This window comes from Podarcis cretensis (assembly GCF_951804945.1).
Source record: "Podarcis cretensis genome assembly, chromosome: 4".
NCBI lineage: Eukaryota > Metazoa > Chordata > Lepidosauria > Squamata > Lacertidae > Podarcis > Podarcis cretensis.
Genome location: NC_137173.1, coordinates 56,198,633 through 56,225,495, shown reverse-complemented (window position 1 = coordinate 56,225,495; position 26,863 = coordinate 56,198,633). Strand labels below are relative to the sequence as shown.

The following is a 26,863-nucleotide window of genomic DNA, read 5'->3' as shown; positions in this document are numbered from 1 at the left end:
GCTGGTGGGAAGGGATGTGAGTGGCATCGAGTGCTGAGCTATGGAAAATGTAATGTTTGTGACATCACTGTGGGAGTGAGAAGAAGATGGGTATGCGGGAGACGTGCTCTACTTCTTTGGTAAGTGTCATTATTTTCTAGGAAAGGAGGGACCCTGAAAAACATGTTTGGCCAAGCTTGCCAAAGATGGTAATGAAACTGATCAAAATATCTTAGCTAGCCTGGGGATGTGAAAGTCTTCCCCGCAGGTGCAAAATCTGCTGCTTTCAATGAGCTTTCTTTCTTTTTTCTTTTGTAAGAAGCTTCACAAAACCTGCATTGCTCTGTCTTCTTTCATTTTGGGTTAACTGCATCATTTCATTTTATTAAGAACATCATGTTTCATTATCGTTTTATATAAACAGCATTGCGAAGAAAGTCATCCAGCCTTATTATGGAAGTAAAACCAGGAGATAACTCTTGTGCATCTTGTACTGAGTCAGTCAGAAAATGCAGAGCAACTCAGTTTGATATTTTGTATTTTAAAAAGCACACTCGAAAGCTTCAGGTCTGCTGTAGCTACTGTGATGTGGAACAACAGCCATGTACGGCATCTGAGATGCATGAAACCCATTGCTCCAACCTTGCTAGCCCTACTGCCCTACAGCAAGTCTTCAGGATTGACACACAGAACTCCTGAGGAAGCACACCACGTATCCCCTTCACCAAACCCATTATACTGACAGTGAATTCTTTCTCTGATTGTAGAGCCTTATATAACCAAAATAGCACCATCCATACACAAGAGGGCAGCTGTGCGGGGTGGGGGTGGGGCCCAAAGTTTGCATAAGTTCAAAAAACAATTTAACAAAAAAATCTCTTGTGAGAGGAAGGCATTCCCCATAACAGCTCTGTTATGTTCTAAGCTTGGATCCTAGAACAATAAGCAAGTAGGATCCTAGAATGCAACAACTGATTGGCTTGCAGGAAAAGACCAATCAGGCTCCAGGAGGAAGTTAATCAGCCTATTAGGCTGGTAGGATCGTAGAATGCAACAACTGATTGGCCTGCAGGAAAAGACCAATCAAGCTCCAGGAGGGAAGCAGGATCAGCCAATCAGATGGCACTCATTGTGTAAATAATGTATATAAAAGCCTGAGGTTTGGGGGGCAATTCAATCACTGTTTTACAAGCTGCAATAAAGAGTATGAAATCACTACAGGACTCCAAGTGTATTTCAAGCTTAATAAGGATTAAGCATATTCATGGCATGAGAACCAACTGTTATGGGGCAGGAGTGAGATGGAAAGTTGGGTGGGGTGAAGGAAATGCAATGAAGCACCCTGGAAAATGCTGGTTGGAACCCCGAACAAGAGCACTCTACAGTGAAATGTTTTGTTGCAGGTCACATTTCTTCATCCTAAAGGCCTTTAGAGAAACCTGGTCCTCCTGGCAGCCGATGCAACTTTCCACATAAAAATGCTGGTGAAGGGCATGAGGCATGGATCCTTATCCACCTGGACATCACAACTAACTAGCTGTTCATTTTATCCCAAAGGCAAGAGTCTACCACAACGATATATATCATCCAATCAGGTCTTACCATTCTCACCAGATGTCTTGTCTTTTCCATTTGTTGCTCCAGCACCTTGTCTCTGTGTAAAAGAGGAAAATAAAGGGGCAATTACATGTGGGTCAGGTGCGGGGAACATTTTGGGACTGAGGGGCACATTACCCATATTAAAAATGGTCAACAGGGTGTGCTTCAGTGGGGTGGAGCCAGAATCAAGAAAATGAAGTCAATGCACAACTGAACTGCAAATCCTGCATTGCAGCTATTTAAGCCCCCAAAAGTCAAAATGCAATTGCATCCTGAAAAGGGCATGCAAGTACAGTAGTTGCAAAAATGCACAGAGCACTTATTTCATATTTGCAAGAAATACAAGTCTGCTGAGACATTACATGACATTCACTGCTCTGGGAAGAAACACAAGGATTGAATTTACAAACAGCAAAGAAATCACAAGTTGTCAATCAAAGCTATATGGAGCTATTCAGAAGAAGAAGAATTTGTTCAGCAAATTTCGCATTATTTGACTTTCAAGCTCATCAGTTATTAGTTCTTTTGCTTAAATTTAGATGTCAACTGCATTTCAGGGTCCAAAATGCTTTATCATTGGTGCAGCAGGGGGGTTCTAGTTCAGAGCCAGCATGCTTTAGTGGTTAGTGTGCAGGACTTAGACCAGGGAAACCTGAGTTTAAATTCTCATTCAGATATGAAGCTCCCTGGCTGACCTTGGACCAGTCATGCTTTTGCGGCCTAATCTACCTCACAGATTATTGTGAGAATAAAAAGGGAAGAGCTGAGCTCCTTGGAGGCAAGGCAGAGTAAGAATATAGTTAATGCTACTAGCATCCTGGCAAAAGTCTTTGGCAAAACTTCCAGTTTGGCGATTGCCTCTCACTTGAATCTATATTTATGAAGCCATTGATCATGAGTATTATCATAAATTGCCTTTGAGCCTTTTGTGTACTCGAAGACCGATTGTGATTAATGGGTAAGAGAATGTTGTGGAGAGGTATTTTTAATACAAATATGAACTTTGTTGGCTAGTCACAGAATTACCTACAGCTCAGGACTGCAATAACTGAAGGATCGCCTCTCCCCATATGAACCGAACCCAGACTTTGCAACTATCTTCTGAGGCCCCACTTTGTGTACCTCTTCCATGAGAGGTCCAGAGGGTGGCAGCACGAGAACAGGCCTTTTCTGCAGTGGCTCCCCACTTGTGGAATGCTCTTCCCAGGGAGGTTTGTCTGGTGAAAACTGTTCCTCTTCAACCAGGCCTTTGGCTGATTAATATTCTATGGCCTTTTAAATGTGTTTGGTTTGGTTTGTTTTTAACTATTTATTTTGTGCTTTTATCTTGTGAACTGCCATGAGATCTTTGGATGAAGGGCAGTATATAAATTTAATAAATCAATAAAATAATACCTTCCAAAGACAATGAAGTAGGAGCCAATCCAACCCTCTTAAGTAATCTCCCCCACCCCCGGATTACTGTTGTGTGAGGGGGAGAGCTGTGATGAGCCTGTTGGCCCTGCCCTCTACATCATGTCCATGTTGCCTATTTCATTGCCCTCTACAGAATGGGAGGGGAGCTTCTGCACTGACTAGCCTGATGTGCAATCATAGAATTGCAGAGGCGGAAGGGACCACAAGGGTCATCTAGTTCAACTGCCTGCAATGCAAGAATCTTTTGCCCAACATGCGGCTTGAACCCACATCCCTGAGATTAAGAGCCTCATGCTCTACCAGCTGAGTTCTTACTCATGTAGGCTTCCCATTTAATCCTGTCAATACTATGATCTTCCAAGGTTCTAAAGATGATGTCATTGTGGTCTACTGAGGGAAAAGCTAAGTGTGATGACTTTATCCCACACATTCCCATGCCAATGTATAAGGAAAGAAATAACAGAGGAGAATCTTAGTGTCCCCAGTTTTAGTACTTATTGCTTTTCTTTAAAGGATTTCCACCCTTCCCTTCCAACAGGCTTCCAGGATAGTTTAGCAAAAGTTAAATTAACAGTAAATGAAATACAGACAACAACATTTGAACACCACAAGATATACAAAAAAAAAGTATAAAATAAAAAATAAATTGCAAACCTGCATAAAAGCCATTTGCAGAGGATTTAAAAGCTCAAGGGAGGGGAAAGGTATTTATCTGGAGCCAGAATGACATCAAGGTTGATGTCTGGTGAGCCCTCCTGAGGAGAGGATTTGCCCTGGGGGAAACTGGTGGTAATAGGCAAAAGTCCACCCTCTGAGGAAGACCTCTTGGGATAAATTGGTCCTTTGCAGGGGGTGAGCAAAGCTTTGGATTATTCAGGCACCCCAAGCAGATCTGACATGAACCAGAGAACACTCACTTTCTCTTCTATCTCTTTCATCAATGCTATACTGATGTGAACTATTTTGGAGGAAATGTTTGGCTGAAAAGCTGGACAAAAATGTAATGTAACGCAATATAGTATAATATAATAAATGCTACACGGTACGCTAGAGTGGCACTATTTTCTCATTCTGCGCATTTGACTGGTGGAATTCTTGCCAAAATGGTTGAATGCCAATAGTCCCAAGTGTATCATCCCCCAAAGTTTTTCAGCAAACACTACCAGTATCCATCAGAGGACGAAGGTATAATTGTGTTCCAGTACCGCCAGCAGATGCGATATAAGAGCTGAAATGAGCATGAGTGGAAAACCGTAATGATTATACATTAAACTGGATAAACAATTTTGTCGCTATGGAGCGTAGGAGGAAACACAGTTTATGACTGCTTGGGGCTATATAAATGTTTAAGTCAGTGGTTTTGCAGAACATCAAAGGCACATCATTAAAAGTGGCAGGGAAAACCAAACTCACTTTGAATTTGTCTTTATAGGGAAGGGAAAGAGGAATGAAAGCTACATGGCTGGTCAGACTGTACGCTAATAAAGCATATGTCTTCTTTGTGCAACCCATACTTTTTGACACTGAGATGATGCAATCTTAAGGGCAGAAATCAAAATCAAAGGGGAATTCCTAGCCATATAGAACCCCCCTTTGCACCCTCATTTTCACCTTCATTCCTTTTCTCCCCATCCTCATTTTTCTCAAATCTCCCTTGCACACAGATCACACCCATTTCCAAACTGTCTCGTCTCCTATTCTGCAGTCCTCTTTGCACACAAACACCATTATCACCTTCCTCCTTTTTCAACTCTCCCTTGCACACAGGCCACCCCCATTTCCATGCCTTTTCCTCTCTCTTATTCTGCAGCCACTTTTGTGCGCCCACCCCATGATGATAGATGTTACTGTATCCTATTTATGAATAGACTCTTAAGAGCAAGCCTGTTAGCTTGGCTCAGTTGCAGAAGGTTAAGTTCATCTGATAGCTATATAGTACATATACAGTACTTGATAAGAAAAAAAAAATCTGTTCAAAATTACTACATTGAATCTGGAACTTGATGTTGAAAATGGTGCATGAAACCGCATCCTTTATTTCTCATACATGAGGGAGCTGATGAAAAGAAGGAGAAAAAGTTTAAGTAGAGCAAGAAGGGAAGGGCACTGGGTGGCTGTTTTAAACAACAGCAGACATTTGAAGAAAGCAGGGCTAGGAAGATACTGAATGGTTGCTTAAAAAAAACAACCAGTTTTAACAAGGAAAAATAACAGAGATAGGTACAACACAGAACACCAAAAAGCTAACACAACAGAGCCTTTCCAAACTTCCTTCTCACTGTACTCAAGCCTTGTTTTAAACTGCCTCTCTTCCCCAGTGTCACTTCCTGCTTGCTCTACTCAAACCAGTGGCATAGCATGGGTTGTCAGCACCCGGGGCAAGGCAAGTAATTTGCGCCCCCTAACCCATGGATTTGTGCCCCCTAACCCGTGGATTTGCGCCACCTAACCCTAACCCCCAGATGTTGCGCCCGGTGCGGCCGGCCCCCCCTGCACCCCCACGCTACGCCAGTGACTCAAACATCTGCCATTCTTTAAAATCACCTCTTTTTCCTATCTATATCTCCCCCTGCTTCTGCCATTGTTTCTTTTTTCAGTGTCTCCCCCTTCTCACTGTACTCACACTTCTCCCTCCTCCGTTCCTCAGCTACTTCATGTGAGAGAGATAACAGATGTGGTGCCCTCAAATATTCCATAGTACTTTACTCAAAGCTCTGTTGTTGTTTAAGACACCCATTTCCTCTCAGTTTCTTCCCTCCCTGCTTTTGCTCAAAATTCTGTTGTTGTTTTAAACCATCACTTTTTGCTTCTCAACATCTCTCCCTTCTCACACCCATGTCATGACCACTGCTGTTGCACAGCCCGCCTTCACTTTTGCACCCCTTCCCCTCTATGACTTCATGCAAATCCCACACTGTAAAGTGGCACTACACATGCCAGCAGGAGCTATGCAATGACATTCTTACATTTTTATAGAGAGAGATAGAGAGAAATAGCCATTCCAAGCAGTGGTGGAGCAAGCCGATCGGGAGCCTGGGGTGGCGTGCGTGCCAGCCACCCATGGGGGCCAGACTCCCGCGAGGCGGGGCCAGCCAGGGCAGGATACTCTGTGGGGCCTCCGAGGAGTCTGCCTGCCTCCTCCCACTCAGCCACCCTACAGCTGGGGGGAGGCGGCAGGCGGACCGTTTGGAGCAGTGCAGAGCCTGCAGGCACCGAAACCACCATGTCACTCCCAGGAGAGACACATGGCTTGGGCATGCTGCAGGCCCAGCGGTGAATGCCGCCTGGCATTTTGTCACTCCCCCTCAGTGGGGACACCCAGGGCAGTCTGCATCCCCCTTCCTCCACCCCTGATTCCAAGCAAGAATCACTATGACAAACTCCTATTCTGTTATCATTTCTAACATTTCTTATTCTGTGCCATTGAAGCATGTATTTAATTCATAATAAAATCCCAACTGAGTTCAAATGATTATTGAAGTTGTAGGTCTGAATGTCACCAGGCCAAGGGAGGGTCTACAATGACACTGGCTTGCCAAGGTTTCAGAAAAGAATCCTTACCAGACCTACTTGGAGATGCAAGGGACTGAATCTAGGATTTTGTACATGCAAAGCATGTGCTCTAACACTGAGCTACAGCTCCTGTTCATTTAATGGATGTCAATAATGACAATTATTAGTCAGATCAAACTGATATAGAAGCATTAGGAGCACTTGCAAATATCAAGGGAAATGGATTCAATATGTAATCATCTCTCTGTAAACTTCTTTAAGGTGGTATTCTTCTGATTATAAATCCCTTGTAAGTTTAGAAAAAGATTCTGTGTGTGTGTGTGTGTGTGCGCGCGCACACACACACACACACACGCGCACAGAGAGAGGAATGGACTGATCCAGACTGCATTATTTAAAAGGGAACCACTCTTGTTTGGTATTCATTTTTATTCTGTTCTAAAACTGCTACTTGTTGTCCATACATTATGAGAATCTAGATACAGATTAAACAATTTTCAGCCAATAGAGAGAGTAGGCATTGGACAGCATGCAAATATGCCTTTTAGAAAATGTTGGGGTTGTTCTCCATTGTCTCCCACCCTTTTACACCACCACCAAGTTTTCCAGAGAAAAAGAATAGGAAACTCCATTTTAGGGAACAATCCTGTACTGAAGATACACCCGCCAAGGGGTATAGGGCTTAATGGAAGCCCCATAAGAACAAAATAACCACTGCCTCAAACAGTGGAGAAAGAACATAGCCTTCATGGCTAGGAGTTACTGTCAGCCTTATCCTGAAACAGCAGAAAAGCCCTGCTATGGTGTAATTTGATTCTGTTCACATTTTAATGCAAAGTTTCCTAATTTCCACTTCCTGAAACAAACATGCAAACTGAGACACAGCTATCTTTCAAAATATGTGCTTCTCCAATTATGTGATAAGAGTTCTCCAGCCAAAAAAATTGTAGAAAAATGCATATATTAGACGAAAGTATGCATTAAAATGCATACATCAGTGAAAACAGCAAGGGAAATGCATTCTATTTAGGGTGCTTGCAAAATTCTGCATATTAGACAAAATTGCATTAAAAATAATGTATACTAGGGGGAAAGCATACTAAAATGCTGGTGTGTTTTCCTGCAATTGCAACCAGCTATAGAAATGAGAAGAGAAACTGAAATTGACAGATTCATCCATCCTTATGCACACTTCCATTGCTGCATCTGGTACAAGCTGTGCTTCTTTCAGCCTAAACCATAGAGATTGTTTTAAAAATTATCCACTTAGTTTGAAGTGGCCATATTGGGTAATACAAGTATGTCATCCTTAATTTATTTTTACATTTAATTCAATTACAATTAACTATTTTTGGAGCCCTCTGATAAACCAGGACAAACGAGTTACATTTGCAAGGCTTTGAGATCAACTTCTATAAATGGTAACCTTTAAAATAGTTGGGGGTAAATGGATAATTTCCCCCTTTTTGTGGGCATTTGCTGAGGGTAGTTTATTCCTGCACAACCTTGCAAAACAAAAAACAGAAAAACCCTCTAGTTAGCTTCAAAATCAAGATATATTTCCCCCCAAAGTTGGATTTTTACATCAAAATCAAATGTGAGCTGCATGAGTCACACCAACTCTACACGCTTTAATATACGTTGTATTAGCATATCTTGAACTAGACATATTCTTTGGCAGATATTTCTTCAAGGATATTGTAATCAGAAATATTTCTGGTGTGGGAATTAACACGATGTTTGAAATTCATTTTGAAAGCAGCTGCAAAGAATGTAAAATTCTGTTACTGTGAAGCCTTTAAAACAGTAATCCTTTGATTCTCTTCCTCTCTGATGGAGTGTGGTTTTGATTTTTAAACATTTATCTACACGTGTAACCTTTACCAAACATGAGTAATTCCATATGCTTCAATGGGATACCAGTATTAGTAATGCTTGCATTATCAGAGTCTTGGTTTTATGTACATTTCTGTAAATAGCATATTCATCTGTATCAAAGTGTGGCTAGCTTCTCCTTTCCTTCTCCACAAAGCTTACACATTTTTAATAAGGGAAGGTGTAGTATCTATCCTAAATGAAGTGGGAAAGAGCAACAAGACAAATGCTCTAAAGGGACTTATAACACTGTTTGATCTAAACAGGGAATGGCCAGATTTAAAAAAAAATATTCCCAGTCCTCTTCCTTTATTCTGTTTACTTGAGCCCTGCTCATGTGGGTTTTTTACACATAGGGAACTCACACAAAGCCATTGGCCCTGCCCTCAATGCCACATGGCCATGCCATGGGCACATGGGCACCAATCTATGCGGAAGAATAGTATTAAATGCAGAACTAAAGTCTACAAATAACAATCTCGCGTAGTTCCCTTGCTTCTCCAAATGAGTCAGAACAGCATGTAAAGCCATTGCCACAGCATCCTCTGTGGATCTCTTTGCCTTGTACGCAAACTGGTAAGGGTCAAGTCCCACTGGCAGACAAGAGAAGATGCGCTTCCTCATCAGTTTTTCGAAACATTTCATTATAATGGGTGTCAGCGCCACAGGGCGTAAATCATTCAGACTGTCTATCTTTGATGTTTTTGGCAGGGGTATAATGGTAGCAGATTTCAGACAGGGTGGAACAGTGGCTTGGGCCAGAGACTGGTTAAAAATCTTCGTAAAGATTCCTGCCAGTTGGTCCGAACAATCTCTTAGCACCCTGCCAGCCACCCCATCCAGGCCCATAGCCTTCCTCGTGTTTACCTCCTTTAATATTCGCCTCACTTCTCCCTCTTCCACCCTGGCAGCATTTCCTGTAGGTAGTCATAGAATCATAGAATCGTAGAGTTGGAAGAGACCACAAGGGCCATCGAGTCCAACCCCCTGCCAAGCAGGAAACACCATCAGAGCACTCCTGACATATGGTTGTCAAGCCTCTGCTTAAAGACCTCCAAAGAAGGAGACTCCACCACACTCCTTGGCAGCAAATTCCACTGTCGAACAGCTCTTACTGTCAGGAAGTTCTTCCTAATGTTTAGGTGGAATCTTCTTTCTTGTAGTTTGGAACCATTGCTCCGTGTCCGCTTCTCTGGAGCAGCAGAAAACAACCTTTCTCCCTCCTCTATGTGACATCCTTTTATATATTTGAACATGGCTATCATATCACCCCTTAACCTCCTCTTCTCCAGGCTAAACATGCCCAGCTCCCTTAGCCGTTCCTCATAAGGCATCGTTTCCAGGCCTTTGACCATTTTGGTTGCCCTCCTCTGGACACGTTCCAGTTTGTCAGTGTCCTTCTTGAACTGTGGTGCCCAGAACTGGACACAGGTAGTGATGCCAATAGCTCTGGCATTCCTGTTGGAGTCACTGTTGGTGTCACCTCAAATCGGGCAAAGAAGGTATTCAACTCTCCCACCAAGGAAGCAGTACTCTCTACCACTGATGAATTCCTTGATTTATAACCAGTCAGATGTTGGACTCCCTGCCACATTTGTCTAGTATCATGGTTTCTCAGGTGGTCCTCAATTTTTCCTCTGTACTCCACTTTTGCTTTCCTGATACCCCTCTTCAAGTTCGCTCTTTCTATGCCATACAATACTGATGAATTCCTTGATTTATAACCAGTCAGATGTTGGACTCCCTGCCACATTTGTCTAGTATCATGGTTTCTCAGGTGGTCCTCAATTTTTCCTCTGTACTCCACTTTTGCTTTCCTGATACCCCTCTTCAAGTTCGCTCTTTCTATGCCATACAATACTCGGTCCCCAGTTCTAAAAGCAGAATTTCTGGCCTTCAATAATCTCCTAACCTCTCCTGTCATCCAGGGCTTCTTATTCGGATACAACTTAACATACTTTTCCCTGGTGACATTTGCTGTGCAGAATCTAATATAATCTAATATAATATAATCCAGGACCATTGAAGGCAACAGGAGTACTTATACTGGAACAGGAAAAGCCAAGTATGGATCATTATATGCTACTTATAACTGGCAAGGTTTTTTGTAGTTTCTCTTGTTTGGCATTGGTAGGTAGGTCCACTTTGTTCACAAGATACAGGCAGGCAGCTGATAAGAAATGCTTATGCAAAACCATGCTGGAGCTATCAAAGGAAGGCAGCTGGTGCAGATGGCATGCCTCAGGAATTTGGGGGGTGGGAGGTGGGGAAGGGATGGTATTTGGAAGGAAAGAAAGTTTTCAACTACAGGGGAGATATGAACTTGCCTGAAAACAGAGAGGAAAGAGAGAGATTACAAGAAAATTTAATTTTACAGGAAGCACATCCAGCTGTAATTTTGTTAAAGGCTGCCTTCAAGGGACAGCACAATTATTAATGGCCAAAGCTTGCCCCAACAAATCGCTTCATATTTGAACATATTGATCCCACCATTATTAAAACAGACTTTATCTGCTCTGAAGACTGAAATATGATTACCTGACACAGCAGCCTTCCCTGACTTAGTGATCTCCAAATGCTGTTGGGCTCCAGCAAACATCAGCCCCAGCCACTGTGATGGGAATTGTAGTCTAACAATATATGCAGGGAACCAGGTTGTGGAAGGCTGCCTTACAGAGCTCCTTCTATAAGGAATATTTTTGTTGCTTTGCATTTGCGCCACAATCTAAAACAGTTTTGTCTCATGGTTTTCCCTGAGTACTAGGAGTTTCCAAAGAAATTGCTTTCGGAAGATTACATTTGGAAGCAGCAATGTGACTCGTTCAGCCACATCGATGGGCATTAGCTTTGAAAAGTCATAACTTTACACCATTTCGTTTCTTCATAAGCCCTCAGGATCTGCCATCCAAGACACACAGAAATTCTAAGTGGAAGAAGCTGAAAAGCTGGCCACATGCCACGTCTGTTACTGCCTGACTGCCAGTGCAGCCAAAGGAACATCTTATTTGCCTCAGGACTTCAGCAAGCTACACTGAGCTCTGATGGATTATTGCCATCCATCAGATACTTCAGGAAAGCAAGCGCCTGTCAGCCATGTTCCTTTTCCCTTTGGCAATGCTTCATGCACAAAAGGCTGCTGAAGGAGAGATGGTGTACAACAAGCACGGCTGGCCCTTATGGCACCAGAAAAATCCTTATGTAAGGGAACTCCACAGAGAAGGATTGCAGCTGGCTTTCAACCTGCCTTGTGCTAATGTGTAGAGATAAAAGGGGCTGTAATTTCCCAGAGAATTTGGCTTGTTTTGTCCAGTTTTGGGAGTACTGAGAACCTTTATATACAGCTGTGCCAGAATGAGATACTATTGTTTGGCTTGGTACATTGTCTCAACCTACTGAAATTTATGTCATAGGAAAGGAAGGAAACATGGCAAGGGGATTGTGATCATCAAGGCCTGGCACGGACTATTATTTTGTGTTGCCCATCTTTCCTCATCCATCAGGATCCTGATCTGCATATATTATGAATTCAATTATCCTGTTTATTACCCCTTGGTTACCATTTACCCAGGTGCAAAACGACCAGCACATGGATGCTCTTGCTTCTGCCGATTCTCAAGGCTTTGGGCATGAGAAATGGTGGCTCTTGGGAGTTGCTGAAAAGGGGAACCAATGGATCAGACTAGCCTCAGCCTTTTGCTATCAAATGGATTCATTATCATATTTCATTAATAAATGACTTGCATATTTAAGGATTCTGAAGATTCTGTGAAGCAGATGAATATCTACGCTGCTCAAAGCAGTTTGCTCCATGGCAGGTAAAGTTACACCCCCACATGGGGCAAATGGGTCATGGAAAAATATCTTGTAGTAGGGTCATATGATTTGTCCATCTAGACCCGTCCTTCCTAGCACTTGCACTCCCGGGTCTAAAGGCAAGAGGTCTTCCATATCCCCTGCTATCTGTTGACTGGAGATACCAGGAATTAAACTTGTGTCCTTCTGCACGGAGACCATATGCTCTGTCACTAAGCTATGTTCCTTCACTGCTGTCAAATACGTATTCCTCTATCACACATTTATTAGATTCCCTTCTACAGGAGAACATGATGACAGGCTGTACCAGTGTTCATAGCTTCTTGGCCCATTGGACATGGGGTCAGCACCAACCACTTGACCCTAAGTTTTCTTGCCTCTCTCCTTTTCAAAGTCCTTGCTCTGGCATAGTTGTACTGGTGCTTGGCATGGCTCTCAGTGATGATGCAAAAGGACAAATGGCACCTTTTACAATCATGGAGATCTGTATCCCTGATCCTATCCATACAGTAGTTCATGGAACCAGACCATAGATGATTAATATTATTATTTACTGCTTCAGTTAATAGATTTTGAGACATATATTCATTTTGCCCTTGCTGGTTCTTCTCTCTCCTTTTGTTCACCTCATTTCCTCTTCTGTTCACTCTTTATTTTATAATGGCTTTTCTTCTCCAGCCATAGATTCCAGTTTCTCTTTCTCTGCATTTTCCTCAGATTGGCTGGTGCATCTCAAATGGCATAGGTGAGAGCCCGGTGGGCAAGTCATGTGGCTGCCAATATCTCCTTCTCTTGAGTCCTTGAATGCAATCCAATTCCATTAGGTTCAATTGATTTTTTTAAAAAATCATTTGTTCATTGACCACAATGGGATGTGTGCTTCACCCTTTCTGTGAAAGAGGCTGATGAGCTATGACTTATAGGCCTGAGGAAGCCAAATAACAAATTATGTTGATTGGTTGTACTACTAAAGAGTAGGACTGAAATCTTGCAAAATATAACATTCACCCCTTATATCCCTTGCCTTCTTGTACAATTTTTGCTTGCAAGGTCCTTGGGGCAGGAATCTTTCTTTTGCTCAAGTTAATCTACACTTTGTGCTATATAAATCATCGCCACTGCACTGTGAGCACCTACATACTCAGGCAGCTGGTGCTGGAGATGCAAGCAACCAAGAGCAAATGCCCTCTGGCACTGCAAAATTATAGCACCTTTCTGGTATGGGCTCAGTTTATCTGCATTTATATTCTAGACATATTTACAACATTTATTGGCCTGGGTCTAAGCCAGTGTGTATTTTTATAGGGGGGAAAGCACTGCTCCTATGCCACCAACAAGTTCTGCCCTGGTTTCACTGGTCTTGCATCATCTCCCTGTCCTTGTCTGTGGACCAATATTTAAAGCTGCCAACTGTCATGCGCATGTGCAAATATTGCAAAAGTGAGGCAACAGAAGCAGGCCCTTTGTTAACGAATACTTCACTATAAGGTTGCTTACACACTAAACCTTTAAAGTGCATTCAAAGCATGTCACACACACACACACCAGCTCAAAGAATTCTGGGCACTGTAGTTTGGTAACAGTTGGTAGGAACTGTATCTCTGTGGGGGGTAACCCATAATTCTTTGAGGGGAGGAATGTGCTTTAAAAGTAAATGGGTATGCAGCCTGAACTGCATGAAGCAGTATGCTCATTTCACACACTGATATAGGAAATTTAAGGCTGCCAAGCTTTAATCATAAGAGAAAAGGAGTTCAGGGAGGGTGGAGAATTCATTTGTGTAATGTTCTATACCTACACAAAGCAGAATTTTGCTATTAGTCTCCAGAGGCCTATTGCACTGTACAAAATGAGTTAAATCCACAACACAGCAATACTAGATTTTAGGAAGCAGGTAACAATGTCTTTCTTAGTGCAATCTACCTCAGTAACAGAGGCTGAATTCCATTCATCTATTTTGCCCACTCCCCTGGCCCCACTTTAATAGCTAAGGTTATAAGAAATGAATACATAAAAACAAGAGCTGTATTTTTTATTTTTAAAAGATTGTGGTCAATATTCCACATTACGTTCCCAGGTAGGTTTCCAGGAACAAAAAATAGATGTCAAAAATACAGTATATTCCTGAGCCATGGTGGTTTAAAATAGGGAACATTCATTATGTTCTGTGGAGCTGTGAGGTCCTGGTCCTTGCAGTGTAAGTGAGGAGAACTTCTTTAAAAGAAAAAAAAATGGAAAGGAGTTAAAGGAAGGGCTCTGACTAACTTACTACAGCATGATACAATTGTGGTTCTTTATCGGTTAAAGGAAGTTAAGACTGTTTAATCCTGGTGTTGTAGTAAAGAAAGAAAGGTGAAACATGACCTGCTCTGCTTCTTTATGGACTAAAGGGGGAATAGAAGGAAAGGTGGAGTCCAAGAAAGGAGGGGCTATCTCCTCTGGGAGAAGCACTCCAGATTCTCCTTTGGGTGTAGCCACAGTTGTGCCATGCCAGTGTTGCTTGACTCCAGCTCCCATCGCTCCCAGTCAGCACCGTCAACAATCAAGGATGATGGGAATTGTAGTCCAACATCATCTGGAGGTCACCACATTGGCTGTTTCTGTACCGTGGTGCCTCGCAAGACGAAATTAATCCGTTCCGTGAGGCTCTTCGTATAGTGGTTTTTTCGTCTTGCGAAGCAAGCCCATTGACAGCTTAGCGGATTAGCGCTATTAGCGGTTTAGTGGCTTTTAGCGGATCAGCTGATAAGCGGCTTATCAGCAGATCAGCTGATAAGCGGCTTAGGGCTTAGGAAAAGGGAGGGGGGAAGGGAAAAAACCCCGCAGGAACTCGCAAGACATTTTCGTCTTGCGAAGCAAGCCCATAGGGAAATTCGTTTTGCGAAGCGCCTCCAAAACGGAAAACCCTTTCGTCTAGCGGGGCACCACTGTATTTCAGCATTGCTACTGGTTGCTCTTTCATACACACTGCACTTGCTTGCTGACTGGTCAAATTAAAGCTATTTTACTTTCGCACCTCTTTAGTGATCTGCATGTGCACACCACAGCCAGGGGCGAAGCTACCTGTTCCGGCACCAGGAGTAGCGTACATCCATGGGCATGGCTGGTGCGCGTCCCAGGGGGTGTGGCGTGCCGCCCGTGGGGGTGTGGTCACGTGGGGGTGCACAGCAAGTGGCACGCATCCCAGGGCATGCGTGACAAGCGACGAGCATCCTGAGGGGTGGGGGCAGGGGCAGCTGTGATGTCACCCCCCATGCCATGGCACCCGGGGCAGACTTCCCCCACACCCCCACCTTCATCCGCCAGTGACCATGGCAATAAGAACACATCAAAGGCCAAACTTTAGCAACCGAGTGGCGGTCAATGCACTGTTAAATTGTGCTTTTTGCATGCCATCACAAACAATCATAATGGCTCAGCAGCAGCCTTTGGTTACCGATTCCTTCCTTCTCATCCGCAAGCTTGTGAGGAGGGAAAATAGCACCCAAAGGAAGCAAGGACAATTTTCTAAGCTACCGGTACTTTTCACTATCCTGAACAAAGTCTTCTGAGCATGCCCCATGTTTGAATTCCCCATTTGAACTCTTGAGAATTCCAGTGTTGTTGTTTTTATTCTTCCTTATTTAAACTACACTTCCCAGACTTCCCAGCAACAATGCAAGTTCTAAGCATACCCATAAGACTTTTTTTTGCTGAACACAGGAAGAATAGTCTGCTTTTGCAAGCCCCTCCCTGGTGTCTTGGTAAGCTTATAAAAGAGGGAGAGAAAGGAAAGTATAAAACGAAAGAACAGGTGACAGTGCAGGATCTTCGCAGGCTGGGTCTTTCTGAGAATTACGGAACTCTTGGAAGAAGCCCAGTTTTTCTGAGACTCCACAATATGCACTTTACAGAAAGCAATTCCATATTTGAAAGACTGTCAGCAAACAGTACTCTAGTTGAAGAACTCTTCCATTTGAACATTTGTCTAGTCCAAGTCCAATTCAAAGATACGGTAAGTAGCAGCGTTGTACCTGGCGTTGCTCAGGAATTCCAATAAACCAAAAAATCAGTGTTTTGAAAATCAGTGGTTAAAATCAGTGAATTTTAATTCATAATTTTGATTCAAAATGGCATCCAATTGTATCCAGACATAAACGAAACCTGATCCTTGATCTCAGGAACCATTGTGCAAAATTTGGCTATGATATCTTAGGAGGTCCAAATACATAGCAAACAAGCAAGTTTCCAAAATATATAGTAGAAGAATATTTAGAATAGCCCGGAGATTTCCCATCAACAATAAGTATCTAACTAAGCAGGAACAAAGGTTATCTGTTCACAGTCTTCCCGATTATGGTGTGATGTATTGTATATTCATTTAAATTATAGCAATATTTCTAAATTTGCATCTAAGTATATGTTAGTATATACAAATGTTATGCCAATCTGGATCTTTTTTGATAGTATGTACATGGCCACTATACTTATCCAAGAAAGGCTCAGAAAGATCTCACCCTGTTCCTAACTGAGATGGATGGGTTTCATCCATCAAGACCCAAAATTACTTCCTTAGGCATTTGCCGGCAAGTAGCGAGAGTCTTCATCCTGCCTATGGCAGCAGTTTCACATGATTGTATGACTAAGGGCAGCAGGAATACCAACCCGGAATTCAGTAGGAGTGGACCAAAGGAGATCTCAACTGAACAATAAGGTCCAAGGTTAATGGATACTTTCCAGGTAAGTGTGTGTGTGTGTGTGTGTGTGTGCACGCGCGCACAATGAATTCTTTCTGTGGTTATTTTTATGTAATGATAAGGGAGTTATCAGAACAGGAGAATCACTCCCTTTCGCCAAACAGGTGTGCCCCTCTTACATGCTTATTGAGTGCATAAATCAATTGAATAGTTTAGAACAACAGGGGGCAGTATAGTGGTGATCTTTGTGCAAATGTCCCCTTGAAATTCTCCACCCTATTTGTGAGCAGAGAAACTGAGAGGAAGGGACTTTAATGAATTTCTTGGGTGGGGGGTGGGGGGACTTCTAAAAAAAATGGGAGGACAGCAACTCACTGTTGTCAGTGGCAATAGCACAACTGCATTCCCCCCCCCCCACGACCCACAAGGTAGTGTTTTGTTTTTGCTGCTGCTCCAGAGACAATGATAGAGAATTTAGGAGAAAATCCTGCAATGCGCCTTCTTTGCGGGGGGGGGACGACTGCGATGAGAAAGTAAAAAATGTGAGCAATTTTCTCAGAATTTACCATGTGGCATTGAATCTAATGCACACCTCAGTTTTCAGAACCTTGAAACCAAAAAAAGTATTTGCTGGCGAATGTCAATGTGCCATTGAATCTAATGCAAACATCAATTTTCACAATGCAATTTGGCATTAAAGGTAAAAGGACCCCTGACCATAGGTCCAGTTGCAGACGACTCTGGGGTTGCGGTGCTCATATCACTTTATTGGCCGAGGGAGCCACCGTACAGCTTCCGGGTCATGTGGCCAGCATGACTAAGCCGTTTCTGGCAAACCAGAGCAGCGCACGGAAACACCGTTTACCTTCCCGCCGGAGCAGTACCTATTTATCTACTTGCACTTTGATGTGCTTTCAAACTGCTAGGTTGGCAGGAGCAGGGACCGAACAACGGGAGCTCACCCTGTTGCGGGGATTCGAACTGCCAACCTTCTGATCGGCAAGTCCTAGGCTCTGTGATTTAACCCACAGCACCACCCACATCCCAGAATTTGGCATTAGATTCAAGTAAATATGGTATTTTCTGGCTTAGTTGTACCAGAGACAAAACTGGTGTTCATACAACACTCCTCACACATTCAATGAACATGTGAGGTGGGAAGGGAAATCCTGTGTGCTGGCCAGGCCTCCCCCACCTTGATGCAACTTTTGATGTGCCCTGGGTGCCCAAACATTCAGCATTAGTAAGAAAGGGGCCCTATGTACAGTAAATTCTTCTGTATGTGTATAGCATTCCTCTACCTGACTGGGAATTTAAGCTAATCACAGTTGTTCAGATATACAAGCTAGGTAAAAAGGTACAGAGTTGCAATAATGCCAAATGTGTAGCTGCTGAGGAGAGCACGATCAGATGTCACAGCAGTACAAGAAGGGCATGCCCAGGAAATGTGTTCTCACTGCCCTCTCACATATTCAATGAACACAAAAAGGGGTGCTATGGGTGCTCCTGAGAAATATTCAGATGTGGTTTGAAACATAGGAAGCCAATACACTTCATTAAATGGTTCTGGATATTTGAGTGGCATTATTCTCCGTTCTAACACTTAAAAACTTTGTGGTGGTGTTGCGCATGAAAATGATCTCATTTTCTAAGTTTGGTAAGAATATTATTTTGATTGTCAATCTTTTGCCATGAGTCATTTATTAACAGTTATAATGACCAGGCAATGAAAGAATCTGAATGTTTTATTTCAAACTTGCGGAGTATAACTAGCTGAGCAAGCGAGAATAAGCTCACCTGCTTTACATTCCACTTATAGGCTTGCTTGTTTGTGAGGAAATAACTGGATTGAGTAATCAAATATCTCATTGAAATTTGGTAAACACATTCAGGACACGATTCTGCATTTTAGGTTCAAGTGCAAATTCACCTGCCCTCACAATACCTATTTTCAGAGAAAAGGAAATTACAAATTGTATCACACTGAAAATGTATTTGCATGGATCTACCTCAATTAAGGTTAGTGTACAGAATACTATCTTTCAGGTTTAAACCTGTGCTTAACATCCACTCTTGTTTTCAAGGAGAGGGGAAAAGCCGCAAAGCACCCTGCAAGGTGAGATCTCCTGTGCACACTGAGCTATCTGAATATAAATTCCTGTGTATGCCCACCGTAATTTTCCATTTAAAATTGGAATGCTAGCTTGACCCCTGCACCTCTTTTTAAAGGGAGTGTGAAAGATGCAAAATACATTGTTGTGGGATTACCTGGGACATCTCCGAGCTTTGTGCTTTTACTAGTAAAGATCTTCAGTAAATAATATGGAATGTGCTGTAGTCACTCACGCAATTAGGGGATGAAAATGTGTATATAGTTATCTTTAAAAGCACATTCCATCAGTCTCACCAGCCCAGAGCTGAAGAGCAATGAATCCTTACTCTGTCCTGAAGGGGAGCGTGGGCAAAGTGACACTTTTAAGACATCATTTGCCCTCTCTCTTTCAAATGAGAGGGCACCACCCATCTAATAAAGGGATGTCAGTTCAAATTATTAAGTGATCTGTCTTTGCCTTCCTTCCCCCCACACCCACCTTTTGCCAGCTGAGGAATTCGTTCCTCATCAAGTTGCATAAATATCTTGCGCTCTCCTCAATCTAGCTGTACATCCCTTATTGTAAAGAGCTGGGCAGTTTTGGGGTGAAAGGGGGACCCTCTCCTGGAGTGATTTCCTCCGGTGTTTCAGTCCCCATAATCCCTTCTGGGACTGGTGCATCATACAATTGAATGGGCAGCTTATTTAATTTTAAGACACATGGGTTACTTTTGCTTTGTATTTCAGGGGTGGTGGTTGCTATATGTTGTCACTAGATCCCAGACATCCATCTCCATCCATCTGTCTGTCTGTCTGTCTGTCTGTCTGTCCATCCATCCATCCTAGGCAACTGGGGCTGCTCACATTATTTATTGTTTATTATATTGATTGGACTTGTCACAGGCAACTCACAGTATGTTTACAAAAAATGTAGACACCAAAGGGGAAGGGGCAGCGTGTGTGAAGGTGTGTGATGTTGGGGTCAACAGTGCCTTCCCACTCCATTTTGCCAATGGTTTCCCTATACATTAGCACGGTATGAAAAAGACTTGCATCTCATTGGTTACCACAAGAAGATGCCCCACATTTTAACTGCATTATACTGACATATACTTATATTAATACAAAGCCTGAAATTAATACTTCTGCCCTAACTTTTCCCAAATAAAACTCAGGGCAATGTGCATTGCCTCCCACAATTTATGCACTTAGCACTGTGAGGTAGGAACTTAGGCACGTCAGAAGAGCCCTACTGGATTTGGTCAAAGACCCAACTAGTTGAGGACCCAGTTCCCACAGTGGCCAATCACATGCCTCTGGCAAACCTGCAAGCTAGGTTAATGCGAGATTTAAGCTGTGTCCAGAGGTTGCTTCCACGCAAAAATTAAATATATGGAGAGGAAGCAGGACTGACCCCACCATCACGCTCAAGACTGAAAGGGATTCCTACCTGCCTACAGGTCTATACACAAAGCTGAGCTACGTGATTTGGAACCCTGAATGCGGAAGATTCCAGATCATGACTTTCAAGACTTCAAATGGAAGTCTGGGGGTGGGCCAGTGGGGGGAGGAGGAGGAGGCAACATCAAGAGAGACAGCAGACACAGTCTGTTCCTTCTCCATTCCTTTAACATGCAACTTCTGAAGGCTTTCATGTCTGGCTCAACGTCACCCACTGAGTTTCACTGCGGAGCAGGGAGCTGAATCCGGGTCTTCCCAGTCTGTGTCCAATATTACCACTCTTATACCCTACTGACTCTCACAATGTGTCAAGAAGGAGATAAAAGGAAGCATGATTCATCTTTCATTCCTCAGAAGAGAATACATGGGATTTAAGTTTTCAGAGATTATGATAGATGATAGATAGATAGATAGATAGATAGATAGATAGATAGATAGATAAAGGTAAAAGTACCCCTGCCCGTACGGGCCAGTCTTGACAGACTCTGGGGTTGTGCGCCCATCTCACTTAAGAGGCCAGGGGCCAGCGCTGTCCGGAGACACTTCCGGGTCACGTGGCCAGCGTGACATCACTGCTCTGGCCAGAGCCGCACACGGAAACGCCGTTTACCTTCCCGCTGGTAAGCGGTCCCTATTTATCTACTTGCACCCGGAGGTGCTTTCGAACTGCTAGGTTGGCAGGCGCTGGGACCGAGCAGCGGGAGCGCACCCCGCCGCAGGGATTCGAACCGCCGACCTTTCGATCGGCAAGCCCTAGGCGCTGAGGCTTTAACCCACAGCGCCACCTGCGTCCCCAGATAGATAGATAGATAGATAGATAGATAGATAGATTAGATAGATGATAGATAGATAGATAGATAGATAGATAGATAGATAGATAGATAGAGATATTCAAGTTTCTCACAAGTATTATTCAGAAGAACAAAGTCTCTGCGGCTTCCTGGTCACTCAACATCTCACTCAGGTCCTAGAAAGCCCTGGTGCTTCTCGTGTTTAATCATATGCTATAAGAACATGAAGTTTCAAGAGAAAAAGAATAAAGCTCCAACAATTAACTGAAATGGGCAAAAGAGATGGATGATAAGATCAAACTAATGAATACGCTATGCTGTTTGTTTTTCCACAGCCATAAAAGGGTAACAAAGCTGATGCCCATCTGGAAGCAGGAAAATGAGGAAAATCAAACGGAATTAAGTAAATCGAGTTGGAGGCTCAGCGTTTCTGAATGGTTGAGAGCATCCGAAATCCAAATGTTTAGCTTACTTGGGAGTCTAACTGTTCTTAGTACAAAAAAAACCACATCCTCTGGGCCATTCTCTGCTAGCTGCATACCCAAGGCTATTTTGGGACATTGTTTTCACTGCCATATTTGACCCGCTCTTTTCCATTACATTATGTCAGGTTTCAGCCAGATAATAAGATGAAGGGGGGGTGGGGAACCAAATCAGAAGACAGTTCACTGAATGATCAGATTATTATATCAGGAACTCTGGCCAAAATCTTTAGATGTAAAACGCTAGATAAAGTGATTGCCTTTCTGCTAGCATTTAGCACAACTTCATTTTAAATAATAATAATAATAATAATAATAATAATAATAATAATAATAATAATGCAACTTCCCTTGTTTCGGGATTGTTTTTCATCTTGAAAGCAGGGCGAAACTGTCCAGAGATTTGTTTTTATACTTTAAGGCAGTTGAAAAAAGTTTACAGGCTTTCCTCATTTTCTGCATCACAGGAACAATGTAAGCATGCATAATAGAATGCAAATTTATTACTTGTTGAAGGACTGTAAATTAATGATCCAATAATGCTAGACAGCTCTGGCAGAGTTTGGAGCACTTTAAATTAGCCTCCAATGTGGCTTTCTCTGGGAGTCCAACTTTCAGTAATAGCTACTCGACACTGATTTGGGAACGTATGATTAATAATGTGAGTTTCTTATTTTTGGTACAGGCTTATTCCTATTTTTGGTACATGGTAAGCACTGAATTGGAGAGAAGGGAGATTTCCTCTGAGAGGAACTGAATGTGAACTGTAGCAGTGTGAATGACGATTGTATGAATAGGTAGTGACAAAGGAATGGAGCTAAATCTGATCCAAGAGAATAAAGCTATGCACAACGGCAATTAGGTTTAATCTTTTGTTTTAAAAAAATCAGGAAAACCTTTGGAAAAGTTCTGCATAAGAATGGGGCCACATCAGATAAGCTGGTTCATTTAAGGTATGTGACAAAGGGACACTTAATGCAATTTGCATGCTAAAACTTTGACCTTTTCCAGTTTATTTATTCAGCTGTGAGCATCAAGTGGGAAAGTGAATAAGCTCTGAAAGAATGAGTGTGTTAGACATGTATTCAATACACATGGTCAAAACATCATAGGGGGAGGAATCCTCCTGGTTCTTGGGCAATGCCTTTCTCCTGAAATGCAAGACTTGCTGCTATCTTTGTAAAAGCTCTTAAAAGGAAAACACACTGCTTTGGATGGATGGAGAGGTAATCCACATTGAAAGAACAAGAGCTTCCTTATTCTCCCCACAAACACACATACACACACACACCCTTCTGGTTGACTCCATCCCATTGATTTTATCTTTTATCCTAGGCATTATTAATAAACTTAACAAATACAGAACATTACACAATAGCCTTCCTAAAAGAGATTCTTAACTTTGTGCAAGTGTCAACTCTACCCTACTTGAATTGGGTAGAATTCTGACTCGTCTGCCAGAAATAGAATTCTCCTTTATACAGTAATAAGAAAGTGCATCCAAAAATACTATTGCTCTGTTAGCAGAGCTGTCATGTCATTTGGAAAAATGCATTATACATCCAGAAACTGGAAACAATTTCACTGGAACAGATACATGCATACTGACTTAATTTACCTTTTTGTTACATACACTCTCTCTCTCTCTCTCTCTCTCTCTCTCTCTCTCTCTCTCTCACACACACACACACACACACAAAGTTCCTTTTTATGCACCATACCACCTGCATTCTTACTTATGTATACAAAAATATGTTCAGCTAAAGCAGCTACTTGATAGAGAGCAATGAGAAGCAAAGCGATTCCCCCCAAAAAAAGTCAGCTTTGCACTTTGATGTCTAAACTTTAGCATACATCAGCTTGCTTTTGAAGGATGCAAAACATATACGGAAATCAATCTCTTTGCTTCAAAAAGACACCATGCCCGCCTACATTCATTCCTAATGAAAATGAGAAACAAGGCTACCTATTTGGGATTTTGGCAAACTGTGCAAAGCCGATGCTTCAAATGCCAGCAAACTCTTTTGAGAGTAACGAAAGGCTGTTGCATTTCTTTTAAGTCTGTCTCAGTGCAACCCTCATGCATGACTTAGGCAGAGGTAAGTCCCACTGAGTTCAATGGGGCTTACTGCCGGGTAACTGGATATAGGATTGCAGCCTCTGTGAGGATTACCTGCTCATTCTAAAACAGGTCAGTTCACTATTTGCTAATGATGTCTTACATCTCCCTAGGAAACCTTAATCTAGCCATTGTTAAACTCTCTGATGGATGCCAGCCTTTCTGAAACTTAAAACATTCCACAGTTTGAATCCTCTTTTTTCTATTTAGCCTTCTGTCTGATTCAAAAGAATCTGCATCGTTCTCTTCTATTCATCCTCCTGTTCTCTTCTACCTGCTACCCTCCGTATTAAAAGCATTTTGTCCACTCACCTCACTCATGATTGTTTGGAAATGACAGTTCACAGATTTTCCACTTCCTCAGAACAAGGCTACTTCCTCAGAACAAGCTCTTCACACACTGTTTCTAGCTTTTCTCTTAAAAGGGGCTGCCCAGTGGCATCATGGCTCTACTAAACCAATAAGAAGCATTCACCTGCTCAAACAGCTTTCAGCAGGCATTTGAGGACACGAGGAGCCACCTAATGGTGAGAACGGGTAAAGGCAGAGAAGTTCTACATGGAAAAGCCATGTTTATAAAGAGAAAAAGAAAAAAGGTAAAGGTACCCCTGATCGTTAGGTCCAGTCGCAGATGACTCTGGGGTTGCGGCACCAAGGGAGCCGGCGTTTGTCCGCAGACAGCTTCCGGTTCATGTGGCCAGCATGACTAAGCTGCTTCTGGTGAACCAGAGCAGCACACGAAAACACCATTTACCTTCCCACAGGAGTGGTACCTATTTATCTACTTGTACTTTGACATGCTTTTGAACTGCTAGGTGGGCAGGAGCTGGGACCGAACAACGGGAGCTCACCCCATCGCGGGGATTCGAACTGCCAACCTTCTGCTCAGCAAGGCCCAAGCTCAGTGGTTTAGACCACAGCACCACCCGTGTCAAAGTTCTACTTGGAAAAGCCATATTTATAAAGAGAAAAGAAAAGGTTGCCACAAAAGGCAAGGGAAAAGAGAGGGGTGAGTGAATGCGCTGCATGACGGAGCTCTTCTTCCTGATGGTGACACAAATAAAAATAATAACAAGCCTAAAGGTCATGGTAGCCAATGAGCATCCAGGTCACCAACCAAAAATCGCTCCCCTTTTCTTGGTAGAACCTTCAATGCCTTTAACCCCTGCAGAAATCCTTCAGGTGATACTCTCCTCTCACCCCTGCACTTCACACTGAGAAGACTTCTGCTGTGGCTTGTCTGCAGCTACATTACAGGGAGAGGCAGCCTTGCTGCACTGTTCCTTTTTTAAAAGAGAAGTCTGGTAAGAGTGCACACTCCAGAGCAGTAAAAAGGGGACCAGACACCTTTCAAAGCACAAAATCAACTAAAAAGATGAGATTGGTTAACATGTAAAGAACTTGCAGCCAAACACATATCTTCAGACAGCTTTCAGGGCCTACCGCTGCACTGCCTGCCCTAGCCTAAAACCCCAGGCATGCTTTTTATTTTTAAATTTATGTCTAGATTTATATATATTGCCACTCATCATCAAAAGATCTCAGGGCAGCTCGCAAGATAAAAAGACAAGATAAAAGCACAAATAAATAGTTAAACCAGAAGCAACAAAACAATAGGCCTCCACAAACACCTTTAAAAGGCTGCAGAATATTAATCAGCCAAAGGTCTGGTTGAAGAGGAATGTTTTTGCCTGGCACCTAAAGATATGTAACGAAGGCGCCAGACAAACCTCCCTGGAGAGAACATTCCACAAATGGGGAGCCCCTGCAAAAAAGGCCCTGTTCTCATATTGCCACCCTCCAGGCCGCTCATGGAGAAAGGTCTCAGATGATAAATGGAGAGTCCGGGTTGTTTCGTGTGGGGAGAGGAGGACCTGAGAGTCTCTGGTCCTAAAATACAGAGGCATAGTGCATAAAGCCCAAACTGCATGTGTTGCCTTTGTGCATTTACCTGCTCATGCCCCTTGGCAGGCATCAATGTTCCATGAATGGTTGGGGCTAGAGAAGTGATGCCAGGGTGGGCCCAAGAAGCTGGGCTTTCACAAAGAACTCACGGAGTCTTGGTCTTGCCTTTCCTCACCATGATTCAGGTGGGCTGTCTGCCTTGGGTTTCTTCCAAGTGCTGCTTGTATTGTTACTAGTTTATAAGGTTACTTACCTGGCCTTCACCTAAGGTCCCAGGGCGGCTTACGGCTGCAGAATCTACAATGATAAAAAGAAAAGAAAATCAATACAACTGCAGCACACAGAAAACGGCTCCAATGCACATCCATGCATTTAAATCTCTATTAGACGATGTGGAGAGTCGTGGAGAATCCCACACACTGTACCCAGCTAAGGGTGCTGACCTCACAGAGCTACAATTCCCATCACCCTTAGCAAACTACAGTTCCCAGGTTTCTCCCTGGCTATTAAAGTGGTCAAATGTATGGTGTGGATGTGACCCATGTGGAATAGAGGAGTATAAAGAGGTGGGTCCCAAAAAACAAATAGCACAGTGACCCACCTCCAGCCCTCACAAGAGATGTGGGCAACTGCAGGAGTGAGAAGGAGTGGGCTGGGAAAACCTTCATCCCATGAACTTCCTTCCATTCCCCTAAACCTCAGGTGTCGTGTCTGTCCTGAGCCCATTTCCATACTCTTCCGCTCTTCACCACTTTGCCCTCTGGTTCGCCACCCTATCCAAAATCGCTCTATAGAACTGCTACCAGAACAAGGACATTTTGCACTCCAGAGCTTCACTATCTTCCTGGCAAGGTCCTATAATGAGAAACAGATGTTTTGCTGAGAGAGCAGTTTAGAGATTCAGCATCATGGAGGTAATTGGACATGGCCACTATTGACTTGGGTCAAAGTGAAAATGATTTAATAGCTGGAGCGGATATCTCCCCTCCCCACCCCGGTCATTCTGAACGCTCTTTAAATTAAAACCAACCTAATTTGTGAATCCTAGCATGATGTATCGAGAGCTAAATGTGTATTCAATCTTTGAGTAATTATGAACTTTTTTTAGAATGTTATCTCATCATTGTGTATGAACACAATTG

The 26,863-nt window shown here is 42.9% G+C and overlaps 1 protein-coding gene across 2 annotated transcripts in view; it reads right to left on the bottom strand.

Annotated features, from left to right (window-relative positions):
- Positions 1-26,863, bottom strand: part of PCP4 (Purkinje cell protein 4) — a 64,800-nt gene that overhangs the window by 27,008 nt on the left and 10,929 nt on the right. Inside the window, exons 2-3 of one of the 2 annotated variants that reach the window (XM_079974991.1) lie at positions 25,975-26,018; positions 1,582-1,633 (exon numbers count right to left, since the gene is read on the bottom strand). In XM_079974991.1, coding sequence (XP_079831117.1) covers positions 1,582-1,633; positions 25,975-26,018 — 96 coding nt within the window. Of the gene's footprint in view, positions 1-1,581; positions 1,634-24,128; positions 24,287-25,974; positions 26,019-26,863 lie in introns of those variants that run through there. The other variant, XM_079974992.1, reaches the window with a different exon arrangement.